Genomic DNA, 22,425 nt, shown 5'->3' with positions numbered 1-22,425 from the left:
AGTGATTTATGTATATCATTGGCTGTAGGTCTTCTCCAGCCTCAAAGCACTCAGGTTTAGTTGTAAACTGTGGGAGGTCTTGTCTTTGTTTTAATAATCTCTTTTAACAAGGTGATAAAAGCCACCTATTTTGTCTGTGTCCTGCCCACAGTGCTGTGTTCACATGGACAAACCTGCTGGTGGTGGTGGTGGAGCTGGAAGGCTCAGAGCAGGAGGCACTGGACCTGGTGGCACTGGTGACAAACGTGGTGCTGGAGGAGCATTATCTCATTGTTGGTGTTGTGGTCATCGTGGATCCTGGGGTCATTCCCATCAACTCCCGTGGCGAGAAACAACGGATGCACTTGAGAGATGGATTTTTAGCTGATCAGTTGGATCCTATTTATGTTGCCTACAACATGTGAAAACAGCAAATCACATCAAGGCTAAAGCACCAAAATCCAAGGGGCTTTCCTCATAATAACATTGGAATCCATGCTCTTGTTTTTAAAAGCTGTTGAAGACCTTATGAAAATGGAGATACTTCTCTTTACATGCAGCCCTTCATCTCCCAGATTGTATTTGCTTTCATAAACCCATTGCAACAGACACAGCTGTCTTAGGATGGAGAGTTTACTGGAATTCCTGAAGGAAGCTTATTAGATTATCATGGACCAATTTTATTTTAGGGAGAGGGGCAGAGGGGGGAGAATAATTATGAATGTCAGTACTTGATGCACTGCATTAAAGGACATAGAGTGGGGTGGGGAGAGATCACCAGCTGATGGAGGAGGACTCCTGGAAACAGCACCCAAAGTCATGAGTAGCCATCCAGAGTTCACCCTCCACGTAACTGCAGTATATTGGCAGGAACAGGATTGGGGCATATCCTTCAACATTGCACACACCTCTACCACATTCTCTGCTGAAAGGAATTTTGCACATGTTTGAGATTTAAAAATGCAGCCTTTTTATTTTAAATCCCTGACTCATCCCTATTCAGAAGAAGCCAATCCGTTCCAATCCTGGATCCAGCGTAACAGTTCTGCTGCTGTTCAGCTTTTTTGTACCAAGCAAAAACAAATACTGTAACAAGGTTACTTACGGTGCCATGCTGGACTCTGTAATGCTATAAACTTTATAATAAAATACAAAGTAATTCCCAGTTTTAAGTACTCGATGCAGGTGCCTTCAGTGCTCTTGCTCTTGTAACTCCATGTCAAAGTTGCTTGTTTTCCTACTGTTAGCTGTTAATTCCTTCCCTGCACAATGCCAAGGATTTGAAAATCCATTCCAAAGCCACTCTGAATGATTTGTATAAATGTTTACAAAGCATAGGATTACAAAATGTTTTCCCTGAATATTCTGTGCTAAAACTTGAAAAATAGTAATTTTATTTTTTTTTCCCCCACTATGGAAAACCTATTCAGTGTTAGTTAGCTTGAGCTGCTGTGGTACAAACTTCCTTTATCTTCTTTGGAGTTGTATTTAAACTCTTTTGTTCAGGCTAAAATACCCAGTTGGTTGAGTCACAGTTAGATTAATTAAGGTTTTGAAGTTTCTGCCTGATCTAATACTGCAGCAAACATAATGCAGAAAGAGAATATGAAGTTATTCAAATAATTCTGTGTTTGAAGGTAGGCACGAGAGTAGCAAATAATTATTTTTATAGATTTAAAGACTTGAGAGCTACATAAATTTTTTTAAATAATGCACAAGTTTGCAAAAGAGCCAGATTTTTCTGCAAGGCAATTCTGCCTGGATCAGTGCCTAAGAAAGATGGATGTCAGTCCCCTGTTAGATCAGATTTATCCGTGGTCAAATAAACTCTGAAACCTTCAAGAAAAAGCTCTCCTTTATAGTAGTTATGGGCCCTGATGGTGTTTACCTGTGGTGTATAATACAGCTGCATACTCTGACTGTAATTATGTACAGAACTTGTGTAACTTATTGTTTGAGCCCAGCAGCCTCCAGCAGCAGGCTGTGGGACACTCCTCCTACCAAAACAGCTGGCAAAAGGAGACAACTCCCTAACCCCCAGTTCCATGTTGTAGTTTTTTAGCAAATAAAGCATTGTAAGACTTTTGTATTGAGATACTGATGAAAGTGATACAAGTTGCCTTGTAAAGTAAATCTTAAAACAAAAAGCTTATTAAACATTTCAAAACAGCTCTTGCCAATCTGACTTGATGAATGAGAGACCCCTAGCTTACATGTGGCTGCTCCCCCTCCACACCCCCCGAGGTGCTCTGGCCCTTACCCTGGTGGAGGTGATGGTGCAGAGGTCATCAGTGAGCTCTCCCTCCAGCTCTGCCATGGTACATGTAGCATGTGTCCTCACTGGTGACCATGCCCTGTGTCTGCCACACCTGGACCCCTGAGCTGAGAGCACCCTCAGCACCCCACACAAGTCCCTGCACACCCTGATGAGATCCCATTCACCCCCAGCCTTGACATCCCTGGCTGCAGTGATGGCACCATCCCCAGAGGAGCTGTCAGCCAGAACCAGCACTGCTGGCACCCCAGCCAGAGCCCTGCACCAGGACTCAGCAGAGACCCTGCCAAAGGAGGTGGCTGTCCCTAGAGAGGGAGAAGGAAGAAGGGACAGTCTCCCAGCCTTTCTCAGTGCAGAGCAGCCAGGCACAAAAGGACACGTTTTTTCACCAGAGGCCAAACCAACATTTTATTCCTGTTATTTCCACACACACAGGAGGCTGTGCCTGGTCTGTGGTCACACTGAGCCGATCTCATTTCCCTTCTGACTGAGCCTGAAGACCTTGTCAAGGCCCATCCCAGGCCCAGGAACTGTACCCAGTGCAGGAGCCTAACATGCTGTTGCTTCCAGTTCTGCAGGCTGCTAAAAGCAAGATTGATGTTAACAAGTGAAAAGCCTGAGCAATCAGATTTTTAGCTTTTAGATTGTTACACTTTGCCTTACAAGCCAAGGGTGTCACAATGTACCAAGAAGTGGGTGGGCTCTGCTGGGCACCTGTGAGAGGACATGAGCTGGTTTCCAATGCTGTGCACAGAACCCACAGGCATCACTGGGAGCTTTCCTGTTCAGGCCAGTGGGCTCAGCAGCAGGTTTCCACAACCAGCCCCTCTGCATCACCTCTTCCTTCAACTCCTGAATTTCCTTTTCTCCTTTGTATGCAAGCTTGGATCACACCCTCCCTCTGCTTCTAGCCCCATGCAATTCCTGACTAAACAGCAGGGAAGGAGCTTGAGGCAAGGCACTCACTGCATCCAACCCAATGGGCACTTTAGCCTTTCCTGAGCAACACAAGTGTTTAGTGCTCATAAAGCCACAGCACTTTTAATAAGCTGCTTAAGCCTAGCACATGCTGAACTCGAAGGTGTCTGTAATCACACCCAGTCCTTTTCCTGGAGGAGCAATGCTGCCTTGCCTCTCTCCATCTTGAGCAGAGGGGGCTCATCTGCCTCCCACCAGTTCACTCATGCTCAAAGAACTCGTGGCAAGCAGCAGTGACCATTGCAATGAAGGCCACAAACTCCTGGAAGTCGCACTCTGCATCCCCATCGCAGTCCAGTGCCTCCATGACTTTGTCCACAGTCTCCTGGTCTTTGATCTCCTGAAGGGATAGAAACAAGCAGACAAAGCTGGGGAAGACTACCCAGACAGTAACATGTCCCTGTTTCTCAAGTGCCCTCATGTCTAAATCTCTGTTCAGACACACCCCAAACATCTTGTGGCTGTTCCCAGTCTATGGTGGAGTACAGTCTATGTCCTGTGCCCCTGGGAATTGCAGCTGTGCTCTGGGAAGGGACATTTTGAGCCCCCTGGGGCAGGGCTGTTCCCCCCATGTCAGGGAAGGTAATTTCCCTAGTATCCAACCCACACCCCAGTCTGACACACAGGCTGTTCCCCTCATTCTGCAGCTCTGTAGAGCTGGAGCAAAGGATTTAATGGCCTGCTGTGTAAATAAACCTCTTCACCTGTGCTGCCTTCCCGTGGAGACAGAGTTAGGGGAGTGCAGTGGCTGTGTGGTGACCCCGGAGCCCAGCCAGGCTGGGGAGGGCAGTACTTACACCGAGGAAATGGGGCAGCTCGTTGTTGATGAGCTCCTTGAGTTCCGACTTCTTCAGCTTGTGCTTGTCTCCCTCCTTCCCGGAGTACTGGTGGAAGGCATCGATGATGGCGATCATCGCCTTCTCCAGCTCAGACATGGTCGTGGCGTGGCCCTGAGGACAGAGGGGACGGTGGGAACGCCAGCCCGGGCAAGGTCCAGCAATCCCCTTTGATTTGGAAGCGCGGCTATCCCGGGGCTCCGCCCTTGGATCAGCAAGGTCGGAGCCGCGTTCAAGGCATTCTGCTGGGAAGCTCTGGCAGCAGCTCTGGCTTCAGGGGAAGGCCACGAGAAACCATAACTGCTGCCAGGGGCTCTGGAAGACAGCAGAGTCGTAAGAGGAGGAGAGGGGCAGGCACGGGGTCAGCTCCGGAGCTACAGAAAGATTTTGCAGTCCCTATTGTCACAGGTCCCCTCACCTGTGCCTTTGATTGCAGACCTGTGTCCAGCCCATCAATCGGGAACCGCATAGGAACCAGTTCTGATGACTGCCGGCAGGTCAAAATTAACCTCTCAAACCTCCCTCTCCCGCACTTGGTCTGGAGACCCTCTTGGGAACGATAATAATTCGTATTGCAGCGTTCCCTGCCAGCTTTACAAACAAAACAGTCTCCGATCAGGGAGGGAGAGCTGCCAACCTACCTTCCTAAAAGCTGGGAAAATAAAAAACCCTTATTGCCCAGCACTCGGTTCGTTCGTATCCCCGCTCATCAGTCAGCGCTCGAACAGAAAGACAGACAAGTAGTAAATATCCTAAGAAAAGTACCTCAGTTTTCTACCATACAAAGTAGAAAGTATCCTAAAAGAATCACCGTTCTCACGGCCGAGCCCTGCCCGTTTCCCGTCCGCGAGGCTGAGGAGCGCTCCAGCTGTGCTGGGGCCCCGCAGAGCTGCCGAGGAGCCCTGGCAGTGTCACCCCCGGCCCGTCTCACCTGCTGGCTGTGGCACAGCGATGCGGCGTGGCCGGGCACGGCGGGGACCCGCCGCTCCTTGTGCCCGCGGCGGGAGCCGGGGGGCGGTGGCCGGGGCGGGGTGTCCGAGCCGGGCGCTGTGCCCGCCCCGCAGAGATGCTCGCTGGCTCTGGAGCCGCTGGAAAGCCAGAGGAAAACAGCGCCTGCTTCACTCGTTTTCTGGAGATGGTAAGGGGACACGCTTGGGGATTATCCCAGACCCAGTTGTTACACATTACGAATAAGTCTATTATGATGCCATTTATTAATCTTTTTCAAAAGTAGAATTCATTAGATGAGTCTTTCAATGAACCGAATGTTCTGTGAATCAAACTTGCAATTCAAAGATGTGAATGCTTTCTTTAAAGCTGCTGTTCTGCTCTGAACAGTGAGTATGCAAAAACAGCAATGCCTTGTACTCCTGATCTTTTCACTGTGTTTACCCGAGGTCATTAGGAGCACACTATTAACATTCAACACACTTTTTCTCCTTTCTGCTGTTTCTACTGTTTTAAGATTGTAGAGTCATCCAGACAGGGAAAATAAGGAAAAATAAAGTTATTTCAATTCACTCAGCATCACCAAACATGCCACCAACAAAATGAAACCATTGCTGCTTGTGCAAAACCATTTATACCATGGGAGTGAAAGCATCAAGGAAAACATGTTTTGCAGTGAGTGTGAGCATAAGCCTTATATTTTTCTATGTATATTGTTCAAGAAATGTTGAAATGTTTAAGAATATCCAGCTAACACCAGAGACAAGTGAAACTGCAAATATTTTGAACCAATTCTGAGAAGAAAAGCGTAAATCAACATCCAAAACTCAGAAAAAGATGAGTTATTGTTTGTATACTGATTTACACTAGAAAAAAAATCTTCTATTTTTAGAAACTTTGAAAAGTTTTCTCAAATTCTTTTTATTTACTTTTAAATGGGATCTTGATACAAAAGTTGTTCACAAGTCCCAGCAATGACCTTGAACTGGCATTAAATGCACTTTTATCCAAACCCTGTTGCTGGAGAGACAGATTCCCTGGCAGTTTCTGTGTTCCCAAATATACTGATACAACATTGACCGTATTACTTAAAAAACTTTTTCAGATACTGGTGTAAAAGAAACCCATTTACGTTGATAATTTCCTTACATCAGCTCATGAAAGCTTTTGTAACAGGCTCAAACACTAGTTTGGGGCAAAATAATTTCCCCAGCATCAAGGTTGAGTGTGCTGACTTTCGGTATTTACCTGCCCAGTGAAATTCTTGCACGTAGGGCATTGCAAACTACACCAGTTATCTGTGCTCTGGTGGGACCAGCAGGGACAGCAGGGATGCTTTTAGGGAGTGTTCCTAGTATGGAGGTAGTTTGTCAGCAATTTTGCACTGTTTGATTTTTTCCAAGAGTACTTGCATTCCTCTAAGAGCTGGCTATAAATGGGTCTCTCTGTCAGCAGGAAAGAGACAGCATTTTTTTGTTGACAGCAATTTGATCTGGTAGATCTCTAGCTCAGTCCTCAGCCAAGAAATGCATTAAAGCAAACTTTTTTTAGTCAGAGACAAGGTCCTAGCTCATCTCCTTAAACCATTTTCTGATGTCATTCTGGAAAGTGACATTTCCTTAAAATGGAACAGAAAAAGTAACATTTGACAAATCAAAACTTGAACAGTCTTGAAATTCTCTTTCCTGGTCATTCTTGCTGATTTCACCCCAAATCATTCAGACTTCTGTATTTTTAGTGTGATGATCTGGAATGATGTGCTGATGGGATGGGAAGGAGCGGCAGGATCAAATGTGAACACCAGAAACCTGGACCTTCTTCTGCCTCTGCTAATGGGCAGCTCCAAGCAACTTTCCTGATCCTTGTCCAGGCTCATATCCTTCACAAAGTGCTCTCCTGGCCTGGATCATCCCTAACCCAGCCTGACAGTCCAGGAGGTCTAGGGATGGGTGTGTGGCTGTGAGCTGCCTGTGCTTTCAGTGCTGCCCAAAGAGCTGCTTCTGCTATTTAAAAATTCACATGCTGAGCTTCAAACAGGAGGTGCAGCCTTGGGGCTCCTTTCCTCAGGGTCAGGGTTTCCTTGGCAGAGCTTTGGGCTGATATGTTTGACGATGCCAAGGAGGTTTTACAGTGCCCAAGGCTGAGCAAAACACTTCAGCCTCACAATGTGGGTTCCTTATGCCAGGACAAAAGGCAGCCTGTTTCTTTGTCTCTCTGCTGTGTATGGCCCCAAGCTCTGCCAGGCCATGAGACAAGCCAGCAGTCATTGAAGTGGGACAAAAAAAGTAATGAAAGCAGAGGAATTTGGGTGGGAGGATGAAGAAACTGCCTGTACCTCTGCAGGGCTACACTCAGTCCCAGCACACACAGCAGCTTTGCAGGTTCCCTGGCACCAAACACAGCAGTCAGAGGTGAGCTGGTTCCTGGCTGAATCCAGCTCAGGTTCAGACACAGGAAAACAGGGATGAAAACAATGCCTAAGTAACAGGAATGTGGCAATTTTTAAAAATTTCTGGTACAGGTGGGTTGTATAGAGACAGAAAAATGAAACCAAGTTGTTCATCCTGAATCACTCCCCTTAGGCAAATATTACCATAAATTATCTTAAGATTTTGGCATCCACAGACAAGTGAATATTTACATGAACCTCGTTTCAGGCAGATTCATTATGACAATTTTTTATTTAAGCCAAAAATAAACAGACTATTAAGCCTCAAATACAACACCCACATCAGTGAACTTCTAGAATTCCCTCTGTTTATATAAACTGTGCAAGAGAAGCAGCACAGCTCTCCCTACTGAGGACCAGTGGGATGAGACACAAGTCAAAGATATTATCCTCATCCATTCTCCCTCCAGGAGAAGTCCAGCATCATTCAAAAAACATTTTGCTCTTACTGAACATAGTCAGGGCTGAACTGGTGAGTGATCTAAACCTAGTTTATGAAATAAATACCAAATTAATCCTTTAATTCTCGAATTAAATTACCAAGTGCTCTCCAAATATTCCCTGACATTATTCTGTATCTGAATGGAGTGCTATTTGCTAGAAGAGGAGTACTTTAAATTAAACTTCTAGTGTGCATTAAATACTTTTAAGTATTAATGATTATGTAAGTATTAATAGACAGGCATTTTTCTGTCCTGGGGTGCTGATGGGTGCCACATTTGTGATTAGCTCTTCTGTCCCTGGGCAGTGCACAGACATGGAGTGGCTTTTCTGCCAGTTTGGTCTGGCGTCACCTCTGTGGTTGGAGGGAAGCCAGGTCACCCTGAAAGGCTGAAAAGAATTTTATCATTCCATTTAAACAAGTATACATTAAACCCAGCCCTTCCAACAGCACAGCAGCAGCAAGTACAGCACCTCTGGGCTTTACAGTCCCTGTGTGCCTCCTTTTGGGAAGCCTTCTTCAGCCAGGGGGCTTTGAAGGGCTGAAACCCACTTGCTCACCAGCCTTGGGAAGGCAGTGATGCAGCTTTGGGGGTGTTAGGAGAGAGATGGGGACACGGCACTGGGACAGGACTGCTGTCCCACGGCACGACCTGCAGGAAGGTGATGGAAGCACCAAGGCAGGGCTCACAGTGAGGAGACCTGACTCAGCTGTCACAAAACACCGTGTTTTATGGGCTTCGCCCCCGCCGGCCGCACCCTCCTCAGCCGGGCAGGGCCCGGTGTTTCGCACAGTGCCGGCACCCCGGGAAAGCCGAGCTGAGGACGGTCTCAGGGCTGGGACAGTGGGCACACGGGGACAGGGTGCACTGTCCCCAAGTGTCCCCAGCCCCTCCTGGGCATCCAGGCTGGGCCGGCGTTGTTTTGTTATTTACATTAGCGATGGAAACCACGCGCCCGGACCTGGGGGTGCACGGCGATGGGGACAGTCCCTCTAGGAGCTGGCGCTGTCACCAAAGGGACGGGACGGCTGTCGGGCTCTGTGAGGGACATGGCGCTCCTGAGGAAACGAGCGTGGGGGCGGATACGTGGGACGGAGGAGTTCGACCCCGGCAAGTGGGCGAGCGATGAGCCACGGCAGGAGGGGACGGGAGGAGATGGGGCGGGACAGGGACCGTGAGGGGGCCGGGCGGGGCGGGACTGGGATAGCGCGGGGGCCTGGCTGGGCGGGACAGGGACCATGAAGGGGCCTGGCTGGGCGGGACTGGGACCATGAAGGGGCCGGGCGGGGCGGGACGGGGGCCGGCCTTGGTGCGGGCCCGCGGCCCCATTGGCTGCCGCCCGTGAGGCGATGTGGGCCCAGCCGGCGCGGCCCCGGCGCTGCTAACGGGATTGGTGATGGCGGCGGGAGGCTCGTGGGTCCCGGCGGTGGGCTCGGGGCGATGGCGGGGGACAGGGGGTGGATCCCAACGGTGGGCTCGGGGCGATGGCGGGGGACAGGGGGTGGATCCCGGCTGTGGGAGCGGGAGCGGCGGGGTCCCGGCGGGGCGCAGCGGGGTGGCGGACGCGGCTCACGGTGCCCGTGTCCGGCAGGGCGGTTCGGCGGCGTGGCGGCCCTTGGCCCTCGGCGGCGGCCACAGAGCTGCCGGCCTGGCGGCTGCGCTGCGAGGGTGGGCGGCAGCTCTGGCACTACCTGGGCGACGGCGATGGCGATGGCGGGGAGCGGCGAGCGCAGACAGCGCTGGAGCAGCACAGCCTCGGGCTGGACACGGTGCGGGGGTCCGGGCCGGGCTGGCGGGGTTGGTGGGGCCGTGCCGGCTGGCGGGGCCGTGCTCGGGCGCACCGCTGAGGTGCCGCTGTCTCCCCGCAGGGCGCGACGCTGCGGGCGCTGCCGGCGGCCGGCTCGGCCCGGGAGGCGGCCCGCAACGGGATGCGGTTCTACGCGGCGCTGCAGGCCGAGGATGGGCACTGGGCGGGCGACTACGGCGGGCCGCTGTTCCTGCTGCCAGGTAAGCCCGGGCACCTGCCCAGGGGTGAGTGCCCTGGGGTTGGCTCTCTGTCTCTACAGTGCCGGCCTGTCTGGTCTTCCAGGTCTCCTCATCACCTGCCACACGGCCAAAATCCAGCTGCCCGAGGGGTTCCGGAAGGAGATGATACGCTACCTGCGCTCTGTGCAGCTCCCGGATGGAGGCTGGGGCTTGTGAGTAGCTAAGATGCTTGTTTGAGTGATGGCAGCTCCAAAGTCCAGGACTTGGAGCTGCTGTCAGATCTGCCCAGGCTTGGGGAGGGGGACTCAGCACCTGTGATAGCTGTGGGTGGTTGGACTTGCTTGTGCAGCACTGCAGGTATACTGTTTGTCACAGAGCTGGCTGTAGCACCAAGTCTGGCCACATCTCCTCTGGGGCACTGTATCCCACGTGTGACATGATAGTAGTAGTGCAGAGCAATGCTTCTTCCTGTATTAGTCAGGTCCCTCTTTTCCAAAGTCACCCCTGGTATCCCACTTCACCCTGACAAAGACAGCCTTGTGCAGTGGCTTGTGTCTGGCTAATGGCAATAGCTTTCTAATGGATCTGGTGTTTCTGTATATGCTCCTGACAGACATGTGGAAGACAAATCAACAGTGTTTGGCACAGCCCTCAACTACGTAGCCTTGAGGATCCTGGGGGTTGGACCAGATGACCCTGACGTTGTACGAGCCCGTGTCAACCTGCACAGCAAAGGTCAGCCATGGGGCTGGTACACTGGTGAGAGGACTGGCCAGATCTGAGGGCTGCAGAGAACACTGGGGGCTGCCATGTAGTGGAAAATTGGTGTTCTTCATGGCAACTGTATTTTCAATTAATGATGGGAAGCTGTGTTGCATTTTTGTACCATTACCTGCTTGCCCTGTTTTGGGACATGTATCCCCAGCCTGAGGAGTGTGCTCCCAAACTTGGGGAGAAGTGGGCCTTGTGATGGAGAAGAAAGTTGGGAGCTGGCATGGCCGTGTTAAACCTGAAAGGTGATACTGTTCTGTGCAGGAGGTGCTGTGGGAATCCCTTCCTGGGGCAAGTTTTGGCTGGCTGTCTTGAACGTTTACAGCTGGGAGGGAATGAACACGCTTCTCCCAGAGATGTGGTACGTGCCCCCCCTCGAGACAGGAGCTAGTGTCAGTCCTGCCACTAGCCTCAACCCAGAACTGTCCCAGGCACTGGTGATGGCTGGGATAACTCCAGCTACAGCCAGGAACTGGAGGTGCTCAGGCTGCTTGTCAGCTGGGAGCCAGCAGCAGGCCAACCAGTCGGTGGATAGCACCGGACACTGCATCCAAGGAAGATGCCAGAGTGCAGCCCTGTTAACATTTCCCATAGAGTCTCTAATACATTCATGTGCTCCCTGCCTGCTGCCAGTATCTTCCAGCAGGCAGAACTGGACCCTAGCAGGAGGGGACAGCCACATGTAAGGCTACCAGCCCTAAAACCTTGCTTGTACCCTGTCTGAATACTCAGAGGGCTGCTGGATGTCAGACAGGGAAAGTGTCTGACACTATCTCTGGAGGAAACTGGGGGCTGCACAATACCAAGGGTTGCTGGTGCTTTGTCAGCAAATGCCATTAACTGTCAGTCCAGGCCTCTGCTTTCAACGTCCCATGTGACTGACTGGCTCCTCTCCTTCCTCGTTGAGCTCAAGGTCCTCCCTGGGCCTGGAGTGGTGTCAGGAGGGAAGATCCCTGTTGGAGGGGGAATCTGAGCAGGGCCAGGCTGTGTGTATATATATCCCCTACTGCAGGGGACAGGGAGAGGCCTGCCCTGCTCTGGGCATTCTGGAGAACATCTCTCCAGTAGTCCTTGGCCTTCACTGTTCCACCCAGCAGCATTTTCACTGTTCCACCCAGGCTGCTTCCCACGTGGTTTCCAGCCCACCCGTCACGGCTCTGGTGTCACTGCCGCCAGGTTTACCTCCCCATGAGCTACTGCTACGCTAAGCGTCTGTCAGCAGAAGAGGACGAGCTCATACAGAGCTTGCGGCAGGTAAGGAAGGAGCTGCTGCTGCTGGACAAGGGTACCTGGCTCCATGGCCACCTGCTGTGCTGGCCATGCCCATGTGAGCCAGCTCCTGGCAGTAACTGGCCCAGCTGATTGCTCCTGGCTGGCCAGGCTGCCCTTTGCTGTCTCTTGCCAGGAGCTGTATGTGCAGGACTATGCCAGCATAGACTGGCCAGCACAGAGGAACAACGTGGCTGCCTGTGATGTGTATACCCCACATAGCTGGCTGCTGGGTGCTGCCTATGGTGAGTGCAGAGCTGCTGTGAGGAATGCTGAAACTGCCTTGTACCCTCAGAGCTCTTTAGGGTCTACTACCAGCTGCTGGGGTATGCCCTGTAGCTGGGATGGAGACAGGAATTATGTGATCCATGTGGTTCTCCCTCCCTGAGAGCAGCAGGGCCTTGTGCCCATGTCCTCAGGCCACTTTGGGTCAGAGCTTTGCTTTGTCCTGGTGCTTAATCAGTTGTATGAGTTTGGGTGCAGCCTGCTGCAGCAAGTGAATCTGTCTGCACAGAGTAGGAGCTTTTTTTCATTGCATGTCCCTTTCTTTTTCTGTAGTCATTATGAACATGTATGAAGCTCACCACAGCACTCACCTGCGACAGCGAGCCGTCACAGAGCTGTATGACCACATCAAGGCTGATGACAGATTCACCAAGTGCATCAGCATTGGCCCAGTAGGACACTTGCTGTTAATCCTTTCATATTCCACCCTTTGTTCGTTAAGGACCAGCTTGTGCAGTTGTGGCATGTAATAATCACTTGCTCAACTCCTGCTGCTTCTGATGTTCAAGAGCTTAAGACTAACAGGGCACAGGAGATGCAGAGGGCATGGGGACAGCTGTGGCCCTGGTGAGGAGTATCTCTCCTTGAGGTCCAGTGAGATGATCTGAGAGGAAGCTCTGGAGTAATCTCATAGCACCTGCCCTACTAACTCAGCTGTGCTGGGTGATGCCACAGGTGGAGCCATTGGGATCAAGGCCAAGACAGCCTCTGGGTGGCTTTGTGTTGACGGGGGTGGGGGGAGGGGAAGATTTATGTCTCTGGGCCTGGAAGAAGCTCTATCCAGAGCAGTGACAGTGCTCCTCTTGGCAGATCTCCAAGACAATCAACATGCTGGTTCGGTGGTTTGTGGAAGGGAAGGACTCCCCAGCTTTTCAGGAGCATGTTTCCAGGATCCCTGACTATCTTTGGTAAGGGCTTAGTGTGTCCCATCTGGCACAGCACACCATGGCTCCCAGTTTGCTTCCTGGTGCTCGCACTGTGCCTGTGCTGCAGCACTGTGCTCTCTCCTCCCACAGGCTGGGCCTCGACGGCATGAAGATGCAGGTGAAATGCTGTAGGAGTTCACCTGTGACTGAAGGGACCCTGGTGTGCTGGGGCAGCCCATGGAGTAATGGGATAGCGTGTTCATCCCTGGCCTGAGCTCCTGGCATCTCACCTCTGGTGCCTGGTGGCCTTCTCACTGCCACTTCTCCCAGCTGTGCCAGGAGGGAGTACTGTCTGTCCTGCTAGTCTGCTTCCCTGTGGCTGGGAGCTGGGAGGCTTCCGTTCCCTCCATTCTCATGAGTCCTGGGAGAAGGGCAGGAGAAAGCCTGATCCTGCATGTGGGCTGAGCTCTGTTTCTCTCAGAGCCATTGTGTCCTGCTGGTCCTTAATGCTAGCCACTTCTCCTGCCTTGGCTGTGCACAGAGCAGACTGAAGCAGCTGTCTTATTTTGTGTTCCCTTGCTGTCCCTTGACCTGCTTCATTTGTCCTCTGTACCAGCATGTCAGCTGTGATGCAGGGTGACATAGGAGGGAGCTACAGGGGACGCTGTGGGAGGGATGGGCTGTCCCATAGTCCCCACAGTGGGTCAGGCTGCTGCTAGCACCTGCCTCTCACTATCTATTTTCTCTCTTCCAGGGCACAAATGGATCCCAGCTCTGGGATACTGCTTTTGCCATCCAAGCCTTCTTGGAGGTAATGCACCCTTCAGTGCTACATGCTGCTGTGGGAAAATGATCTCTGCTCATGAGTGGCCAAATACCAGAGCTCCTGCTGTGCACACCCTTGGAGCATTGCTCTGGCCTGGCATCCTGTGGCTGAGCTGGGAAAACATGTCTGGCTACAGCCCCCTGCTGGCTGCTTACTGTGCATCTCTGTTTCTAGGCAGAAGCCCAGGAGATGCCTGAATTCACCTCCTGCCTCCAGAATGCCCATGGGTTCCTCCGGTTCTCCCAGGTGAGGCAGAGTTGGTCAGTGGTGTCTCACACACTGCCTGTGCAGGCTTGGCTGTTGCTCAGAACCCTGTTGGTTGCATCTTGCCTTTTGAAGAGTGATTCTGAAGGGCTGACTAGCAAAGTCCCAGGCCCAGCCTCTTGTTTTCTACTCCCTGTATTCAGGGAACCATCTTTGAAGCTTGGAGAGGACCTTGCAAAGGCCCAGGGATGCTTGGGTTGTCTGCCTGAGCTTAGAGAGGCTGGAAAACTGAAAGCTTAAGCTTATTTTCTCTTCATCTTGTCTGGTACCTAGAAATTTGAGGCACCCTTCTGGGAAACCCAGGATCACTGGATAGTGACTGTATGAGCTCAGTTTCTGCTGGACAGGCCAGCAGTGGCTCAGAGTGAGGGTCACTTTCACCAGCAGCTTGGTGCACATGCAGTCAAGGTCTTGTTCATGGTGCTGCCCCTGGGAGCACTGAAAGCAGATGGTTCCCTGGCAGGCAAACTCCCAAAGGGGACTTTAGCAACACTTGTTGAAAGCAGCCCAAAAGGTGATTTCTCTTCTCTCTGCCCCAGAGCTGACCTCTTTCCTGTCTACTTCCCTCAGTGGAAGGCAGGTACTGTCCACTTCCACATGGTTCTGCACCTGCAGTGGTTTCAGCCCATGGTCCTGCAGCCAGGTACCTCCAGGCTGCCCTCACTTGTTTCCTGTCTCCTGCAGATTCCAGAGAACCCACCCGACTACCAGAAGTATTATCGCCATATGAACAAGGTATGATGGCTGGCACTGGTTTCTCAGGGATGTGTGACTGGGGCAGGGATTTGTGCAGAGGGAAAAGGAACCAGGGGCAGCACCTGATCTCTTCCAAGAATAGAGTGGGTGAGGGAAAGTGGTCCTGCTCCCTAAGCCCACCTGATCCTTTTGCAGGGTGGCTTCCCCTTCAGCACACGGGACTGCGGCTGGATTGTGGCAGATTGCACGGCGGAGGGGCTGAAGGCAGTTATGCTGCTGCAGGAGAAGTGCCCCTTCATAGCCAAGCATGTGCCTGCTGAGCGCCTCTTCGATGCTGTGAATGTGGTAAGAGCTGCAAACATCAGGCCAAGGGACATGCAGGACTGTTAGATAACCCAAGGCCCAAGGAATTATTAGATCTGGTTAGATCTGAGCTAGTATGAGGCGTGGTGTGGCAGCACTTCACTGTGATTCAGAGCTGCCTGTGTGACCTGATGTCATGTGATGGCCTGGATTGGGCCTGCCTATCATGGTGGTTTGGGACCTGGGATTTTTGTCAGCCCCATAAACCTGCAGGTCTGAGTTTGTCCTCACAGCTGTATATTGGAGTAATACTGCTCATGAGGTTGTCCCACTCCCTGTCTGCTTGTCCGGGCAGTTGCTGAGCATGAGAAACTCGGATGGAGGTTTTGCCACTTATGAAACCAAGCGAGGAGGCCACCTGCTGGAGCTGCTGAACCCCTCGGAGGTGTTTGGTAAGGGGAGCTGTGGGGGTTGGTTGTCCTGGGCTCACCATGCCCAGTGGCTGCCAGACAGGGGACCAGTGTGCCCTGGGTCTGAGGGACAGGCTGGCAGCAGCTGGCCTGGAGGCTTACTCACACAGGGTTTGTGGCACTGATACCCATTGCTTGCTGGCAGGTGACATCATGATTGACTACACGTATGTGGAATGCACATCAGCTGTCATGCAGGCACTGAGACACTTCCAGAGCCAGTTTCCTGAGCACCGAGCCCTGGAGATCAGGTGAGGTACTGAGATGAGAGCTGGGCAGGGGTGAAGACAGGCTCACTGTCCTAAGCTGCCTGCCATGGCCTCCTGAGCAATGTAGCTGCCTGTCTGCATGCTCTTGTCTCTTATGCCCTCCAATAATGGGACACATCAAAGCTTCAGAGGGGCTGATGGAGGCCCCAATGAAGCAAACACTGAGTTTGAGCTGTTTCTGAAGTGGGTGATTTCTTTCCTGTCCAGGGAGACTCTGCAGAAGGGCCTGGATTTCTGTCGCAAGAAGCAGCGAGCAGATGGGTCCTGGGAAGGGTAAGTGGTGTTCCCAGCACTCAGTTTTCTTCTGGTGGCCCCAGTGTGAGAGGGATCATCATGGCAAGCATTCCTGGATGGCAGGATCTGTGGGAGGGAAAGTAGGGGCTGATCCCCCTCTAGCTGTTGTGTTTAGTTCTCAGTTACTCTCCCTCCAGCCCAGGTAGAACAGGTACCTTGTGTGTTGTGCAAGACCCAGAGAAGTTTGGGGTGGCTCCAGCTCCTGTGATCCCAGTTCTGCTGATACTTGAGTTAGCTGGGAGCAGGTGGGACTGGGCATGGTCAGGCCATAGGGGAAGGCAGGCTTCATCCCTGTTCCTGCATCTGCTCTTCTGTGAACACAGCTGTGTTGCAGCTTGCCTCTCCCTGGGGCCTCACACCCCTGACAGTGCTGCTCTCCCCTTCTTCCTAGGAGCTGGGGAGTTTGTTTCACCTATGGCACCTGGTTTGGTCTGGAGGCGTTTGCCAGCATGCAGCACACATACCACAGCGGGTGAGAAGGGGATGTCTGGGTGCCCTGCTCCTACCGAGCTTCTGGGCTCGGGTAGGACTCTATGGTGGGGCTGGATGGATGCCCAGGCTGTGCATGGGCTCTCCTGCCTCAGGGACTGCTCCTCCCAAGTCCTGTACCTGCAATATGGACAGGGCTGCCTGACCTTCAAACTCTTGGGGCAGTCCCGGCCACGGGCACTGCATGTCTGCAGCTGAGAACTGTGGGCATCCAAACACTCTCTGTTCCCACTGTGTTGATTCTCACCCCCATCCCTGCAGGACTGTCTGCCCAGAGGTGGCCCAGGCATGCCAATTCCTCATCTCCAAGCAGATGACAGATGGCGGGTGGGGAGAGGATTTTGAGTCATGCGAGCAGCGCACATACGTGCAGAGTGCTGAGTCCCAGATCCACAACACCTGCTGGGCCCTGCTTGGGCTCATGGCTGTCAGGTAAGAGCAGCCCCACCTGGCCCCAGTGCTCAGGGAGAAGAGATGCAAGCTGTCTTGGGTGGCCTTGGACCTAGCTGGTGAGACCCAGTGCAAAGCTTCTGATCATGACTGCAGGCCTCCAGCCTGGGAAAATGGTGCCATATTCATAATATCTACTGTCTGGAGTTGTGGGATTGTTGGGAGTGCTTCCCAAAGCACTCAGCATGTCTGGGGCAAGCTTGGGGCAGTGTGGAAGTGGTTGAGTTCCCCAGGTACGTAGATGATGGTTTGCAGGTTGTTTGGATAAAGATGCTTACATTTCCCCTGTGTTTTGTAGGTACCCTGACATCAGTGTGCTGGAAAGGGGCATTAAAGTGCTGATGGATAAGCAGCTGCCCAATGGGGACTGGCCTCAGGTACATCTTTAGCCTTTCCAAGGTGTTCCTGAGCATGCAGCAGTCCCCTGTCACTCATACCATTGTGCTCTCTGCTTGTCTCCCAGGAGAACATTGCTGGGGTGTTCAACAAGTCGTGTGCCATCAGTTACACCGCGTACCGCAACATCTTCCCCATCTGGACGCTGGGGCGGTTCTGCCGGCTGTATCCCAACAGCCCGCTGGCTGGGCAGCTGCCAGCCAGAGCCTCAGCAGGGGCAGGGCAGGAGGAGCAGAGAGCCCTGTCTGCTTGAACCAGGTGCACTGGGTGTGCCATGGTCCTGGACTGGTCTGGAATCCCGGTGTGCTGCACAGGATATCTCAGTGCTGACCTTAGCATGCAGATTGCTGCCTCTGCCAGGGAGGGACGCTGCACTGCTGCTGTACAGCCTCTGCTTGCTGCTGAACCTCTACTAAACATTCCCTTTCTAAGGTGTTTTCCAGGTATATTCTCCATCCTCAGATGGGGAGTGAAGTGCCTTTTCAGACCATTTTGAAGATCTGACCAAGCTGCCAAGCTATGTTGTATTTCACATCAGGACAGACTCTCATCCTGGGTTGCAAGGCTGCCTTTACTGTCACAGGCTGTCTGTCTATACCAAGAGTATGGGATTTGGGGTCTCCCCTGTGCCCACAACCCCTGCTGAGCTGACCTCTATACTGTGGGTGCCAGTGATGGCCTTTGAATTGCTCGCTCTGGTCTGGAGCCTCTGCTGAGAGGGGAACTTGTCCTCCCCAAGATGTGTGGGAAAAGAAGTACTTTGCTTAATTTTGTTATTGTTCTGTCCCCCAGCTGGTGGCACCTAGCTTCCACAGGTGAAGTCACCAGCCCTTGGAAAAGGGGCAGCTGAAGCAGAAAGCTGTGAGGTGGCTGGCATCATGGCACAGCATGAGCCCCAGGGCTCCAGCCTTCCCCCAGATCAGGCCATGGTGCTGTGGGGCATTCACAGGTCTTTGTCAGAGCTGGAAGTCCGATGGGATAATAAATTGCTAAGGGTGATGCAAGAGGAACTTCTGTGTGTTCTCCTTCCTGTCTGCTGATGTGTGTCCCAGGCAGAGGGGAGCTGGCACAGCAGCCTCATGTCACAGGGCTTGGGTTGCCTGTCCCCAAATGCATGAGCACCGTATCCACTTGTGCTGGTTTTGCATTAATTGAGTTTTGGTGAGGAAGGAAAGAGCCAGCCATGGATGTGATTTTCTAGGAGAAGCTGCTAAGAGCTTCCTCTTTGCCTGGCTGGCTCTGAGAACAGGCATGCTGATAAGCCCATTAAAGAGCTGAATACGACTCTGTGAGATTCACATTTTTAAGCCAAACGAGCCCAGGAAAAAGCTCTCTTGCTTCTAGGGTTTTTTTTGATTGCCTGAAATCAATGCAGTTTAATCTCAGAACATTACCATGAAAATTCTCTGCAATGACAGGCTGAGCATCTCTGACTTCCACTGGTGCACTGTGTAAATGGAAAGATGTGCTGGCTCAACCACCATCATCCAGAGCAGATGTCAACGTTGCCATCACAGGTCAATAGCATTTTGGGTGAGAGCTGAAAATGCAATCCACAACATTGAGAGAATTGGGAAATTCAAATGAAAACCCCAAAAGCAAGCTTTGCCATGTTTGAGAAGTAATGAAAATTAACAAGACAGCAATGATTCCATGTTTAAAGGCAAACAAGTACTTAAAGGCTGGTGATTCTGTTTAAAAGTGATGGTTGAAGTGAAGCAAGGTGTAGGTAGGTGTAAGTATGGGGGAAGTGGTTAAATGATTGTAGCTGAGCAGAAAAGCAGTAATAGTGTTATTGTATGTTGGGTGTGGCTTTGCGTGTGTTTCTTTGGCACTGAGTTGTGTGAGGCAAAATGAGATGTTTGTTCAGAGCATATGGTGTTGGGTTTTGGTGTCCATCTCAGCTTGTGCGCTGCTGAGGCAAGTGCCCCTCAAGTATTTATATTTTCTATGTGCCAGGCAAGTCACAGAGTAGCTGAGGTCTGTCATGCAGGATGTAGCCTCTGATCAGCTCCCTCCAGCAGTGGCATTTGTAAAGGTGCCAGGACTAAACTTCACCATGAGGGGATCCTTAGGGTTGAACTGTGATAGAACTGGCATCTCTGGTGTTCATCAGCACTGAGCCAGAAGGAGGGTTCAGCTACCCCTGGTCCTTCTGGGTATCTTCACTGAAAGGCCACAAGCACAGAAAGTGTGAGGGCTAAATTTCAGAATGGGATGACTGTCAGTCTCTACCTGCAACCCTTGCATTCTTGACCCAGTGCTTGAAGCAGCTGAGTGACTGTGACCAGTGACTCATCTTTTCATTCCTGAATGGGTGCCCTCAAAGCAAGGCCTCCAGCACTTTGATTGGTACCTATCTAGAGCACCCTTACACCCCTGGGGTCACAGGGACCCTGCTGCAGGCACACTGATGCTCCCACCCTGGGCACAAACTGCAGACCACACCACAGCTCCACCGAAGGGTACAACAGATGCTATTCATAGGTATGAAAAATAAAAGACATCAATCAGTATCAGGATATCCATCTACATAGATCGTGGTGAACATAATTTTGCCACTTCATGACCTACAATGCTATTTGAAAAAGTCCACCAATTGCTCCAGGCGCTCCTGCCAACAGGCACCTGCCGAAAGGAGCTGGGGCAGCAATGCAGGTGGACTTTGGCTGTCCTCTGGCACAGAAGTGGCCCAGGGGAACAGCTCTCTGTGGCAGGAGTAGGCACCAGCACTGGCACGGCTCGGGGATGGCAGGTCTCCTTTGGCAGGGACTCTGCCACACCTGCTGATTCCGGTGCTGCCCAGGCCCCAGGGCTCAGAGCAGCATTCGCGCCCTGGGCCACACGTCCCGTGTCCGTGTCACAGCCCTGCGCGTGTGACGGCCACCCAGCAGCGGGTCATGTCCCACAGACCCCTGGCAGCTCCTGTGGAAGCACGGGTGCCCTTCCTGCTGCAGCTGCGTCGGCAAGCGCGGGGGCTCCTTCTGCTGCCCAGAGCAGGCAGAGCAGAGGAGCATCTGCTTGTTTGAGCTGCTCCTGAAGTTCCTCTTGGGCTGACCTCGACAATCGGGGAATGTCTTCCTTAAAATTGGGGCAGTTTGGGGGGGGTGGGGGTGTCCCCAGGGCACGTGAGGGTGTGTCCTAGGGCTCTTTGTGACGCACTGCACCGAGGTCACCGTGGGATGGAACAGAGCACAGCGCACAAGGGTGACCCTTTGTGACACGTGGTGACATAGGTGCTGGCGGCGACACGGCCACGCCACAGTGCTCGGTGCACTGTGCGTCGGGACAGGACGGAGAGAGCGCAGCTGTGAGGAGCCCCCGCACAGCCAGCTCGTTCCCTGCTGACCCGGAGCTTTCCCAAAGCCTAACTGTGCAGGTGACCTCGAGGCCAGACTGCGGGACTCGGCGAGCCGCAGCATTTCCCGAGCGTCTGCCGTCCCTGCGGCCGCTGCCCTCGAGGACAGACTGCAGGACTTACTGTCCTTCAGCCTTCCCAAGGTTTCTCTGTTGCAGCTGGGCCTTCAAGGCACAACTGCAGCACTTGATCTTGGAGTTTTTCCAAGGCATCTCTCGTGCAAGCCCTGCAAACAGAGACATGGAGCAGACACCCCCCAGGGTGCCCAAGCTGGCCTGGGTGAAGGAGGAGGAGGAGGAGGAGGAGGAGGCTGCAGCTACCTCAGCACAGCAGCCTGTGGAGCTGCAGCAGCTGCAGCTGCAGCAGGAGGGTGAGTGCCAGAGCTGGGCCACAGGGCTGCTGCATGCCGGGCTGTCCCTGCCTGGGAAGGCAGGGCTGGGCTCTGCTCTCCGGCCTCTCCCGCAGCCCCTGAGCCCTGCCTGCGCTCGCTCTGTGCCAGGTGCAGCCATGGACCGCACACAAGAGCAGCACCCTGCCCGTGGCCGCTTCCGCAGAGCAGCGCAGGTACTGCAGCCATCCCCACCTGGGCTGGGCCTGCTGCCACTGCTCAGCCCAGCACCGTGCTTGGAACACTCCATGGACTCTCCCTCTCTTGTTGCCCTTCTCCTGCAGATGCTCTGTGAATTCATCACGTCCATTTGGCGGGAAGAGACCTCCGGTGTGGGCACTGGGCCTTCGGCAAACTTGCACCTCTTCGGTGCTGAGACCAGTGCCGCCATGCTGGATTTGCTTGTGGAGAAGGGTGTCTCCCATCCAATGCAAGTAAGCAGCCTGTGGCCAAGGCTTGATCACCCCAGGAATTGTGCGGCGCCTCAGGCTGGCTCTGCTGGGTTCCCTCAGCCTCTGAGGCCCAGCCCAATGTGGTGGGAAGGGCAGCACTTCTCAGGGGAAGCTGGGCAAGTTGCTGCTCTGGCAGGTGTCCAGGTCTCCCCGTGCCTTCTGCAGGTGCCCGCCATGGTGAGATACATGCACAAGTGGCTGACGGCCAACGAGTCTGCTGGGCACAGGCTGGACAGGAGCCTGCTGGAGCTGACCAAGAAATACCCCTACGATGTGCTGATGACTCTCCTGCGCTGGGCCCCGTCGGGTGACAGGTACCTTGGGCAGCCCCAGCTGCCTTGAGGCCTTAGGGCTCATGCCCCGTTACCCTGCAGAGCCTGTCCCTGCTGAGTGCCACCCAGGCGCACAGCTGCAGGCCCCTGCGGCCCCTCCGTCTGCCGTGCTGCCATGTCAGCCCCTGAGCGTGCTGCCCCGCTCCCTCCCTGGCGGGGCTGCACCCCCGTGGGCTGGCTGGGCGCCGCCGGCCGGGGCCAGTGGGCAGAGGCAGGGCTGAGGGCCGGCGCGGGCCCCTGCAGCAGCCCGGGCCACGGTGCTGTGGCCCGCACCCCCTGACACAGAGCCCTGACCCCACAGAGCTGCTGCGGCCATGTGGGGTCTGATCCTGACCTCCACTGGCACCGCGGAG

At 53.2% G+C, this 22,425-nt stretch overlaps 4 protein-coding genes across 4 annotated transcripts in view; 3 read left to right on the top strand and 1 right to left on the bottom strand.

The window, feature by feature from the left end:
• Positions 1 to 2,150, top strand: part of DIP2A (disco interacting protein 2 homolog A) — a 71,859-nt gene extending 69,709 nt beyond the window's left edge. Inside the window, exon 38 of the mRNA XM_079311183.1 lies at positions 152 to 2,150. Coding sequence (XP_079167309.1) covers positions 152 to 404 — 253 coding nt within the window. The 3' untranslated portion in view covers positions 405 to 2,150. The remainder of the gene's footprint in view (positions 1 to 151) is intronic.
• Positions 2,151 to 2,645: 495 nt separating this feature from the next.
• On the bottom strand, positions 2,646 to 5,133 carry S100B (S100 calcium binding protein B). The gene is made up of 3 exons (XM_079311299.1): positions 5,000 to 5,133; positions 4,030 to 4,182; positions 2,646 to 3,572 (listed from the first exon to the last, which is right to left on the bottom strand). Exons 2-3 carry the CDS (start codon positions 4,165 to 4,167, stop codon positions 3,432 to 3,434), a joined length of 279 nt encoding a protein of 92 aa, XP_079167425.1. The 5' UTR covers positions 4,168 to 4,182; positions 5,000 to 5,133; the 3' UTR covers positions 2,646 to 3,431.
• Positions 5,134 to 9,167: 4,034 nt separating this feature from the next.
• LSS (lanosterol synthase) lies at positions 9,168 to 18,552 on the top strand. Its single transcript, XM_079311188.1, has 22 exons — positions 9,168 to 9,321; positions 9,500 to 9,677; positions 9,777 to 9,915; positions 9,998 to 10,106; positions 10,508 to 10,629; positions 10,930 to 11,026; positions 11,784 to 11,919; positions 12,071 to 12,179; positions 12,493 to 12,611; positions 13,030 to 13,127; positions 13,236 to 13,263; positions 13,840 to 13,896; positions 14,086 to 14,157; positions 14,860 to 14,910; positions 15,067 to 15,216; positions 15,530 to 15,626; positions 15,790 to 15,895; positions 16,121 to 16,186; positions 16,599 to 16,679; positions 16,958 to 17,128; positions 17,445 to 17,523; positions 17,610 to 18,552. The coding sequence occupies exons 1-22, from the start codon at positions 9,305 to 9,307 to the stop codon at positions 17,793 to 17,795; spliced, it is 2,268 nt and encodes a 755-aa protein (XP_079167314.1). The 5' UTR covers positions 9,168 to 9,304; the 3' UTR covers positions 17,796 to 18,552.
• A 2,580-nt stretch (positions 18,553 to 21,132) lies between these two features.
• Positions 21,133 to 21,921, top strand: LOC306804253 (uncharacterized protein; the record flags this gene model as incomplete). Its single annotated transcript, XM_079310570.1, has 4 exons — positions 21,133 to 21,270; positions 21,400 to 21,464; positions 21,573 to 21,718; positions 21,906 to 21,921. The coding sequence occupies exons 1-4, from the start codon at positions 21,141 to 21,143 to the stop codon at positions 21,919 to 21,921; spliced, it is 357 nt and encodes a 118-aa protein (XP_079166696.1). The 5' UTR covers positions 21,133 to 21,140.
• Positions 21,922 to 22,425: the final 504 nt, after the last annotated feature.

This window comes from Erithacus rubecula, assembly GCF_903797595.1.
Source record: "Erithacus rubecula genome assembly, chromosome: 8".
NCBI classification, from domain to species: Eukaryota; Metazoa; Chordata; class Aves; order Passeriformes; family Muscicapidae; genus Erithacus; species Erithacus rubecula.
The sequence above is the reverse complement of the archived record's forward strand: the minus strand, read 5'-3'. Positions and strand labels throughout refer to the sequence as shown.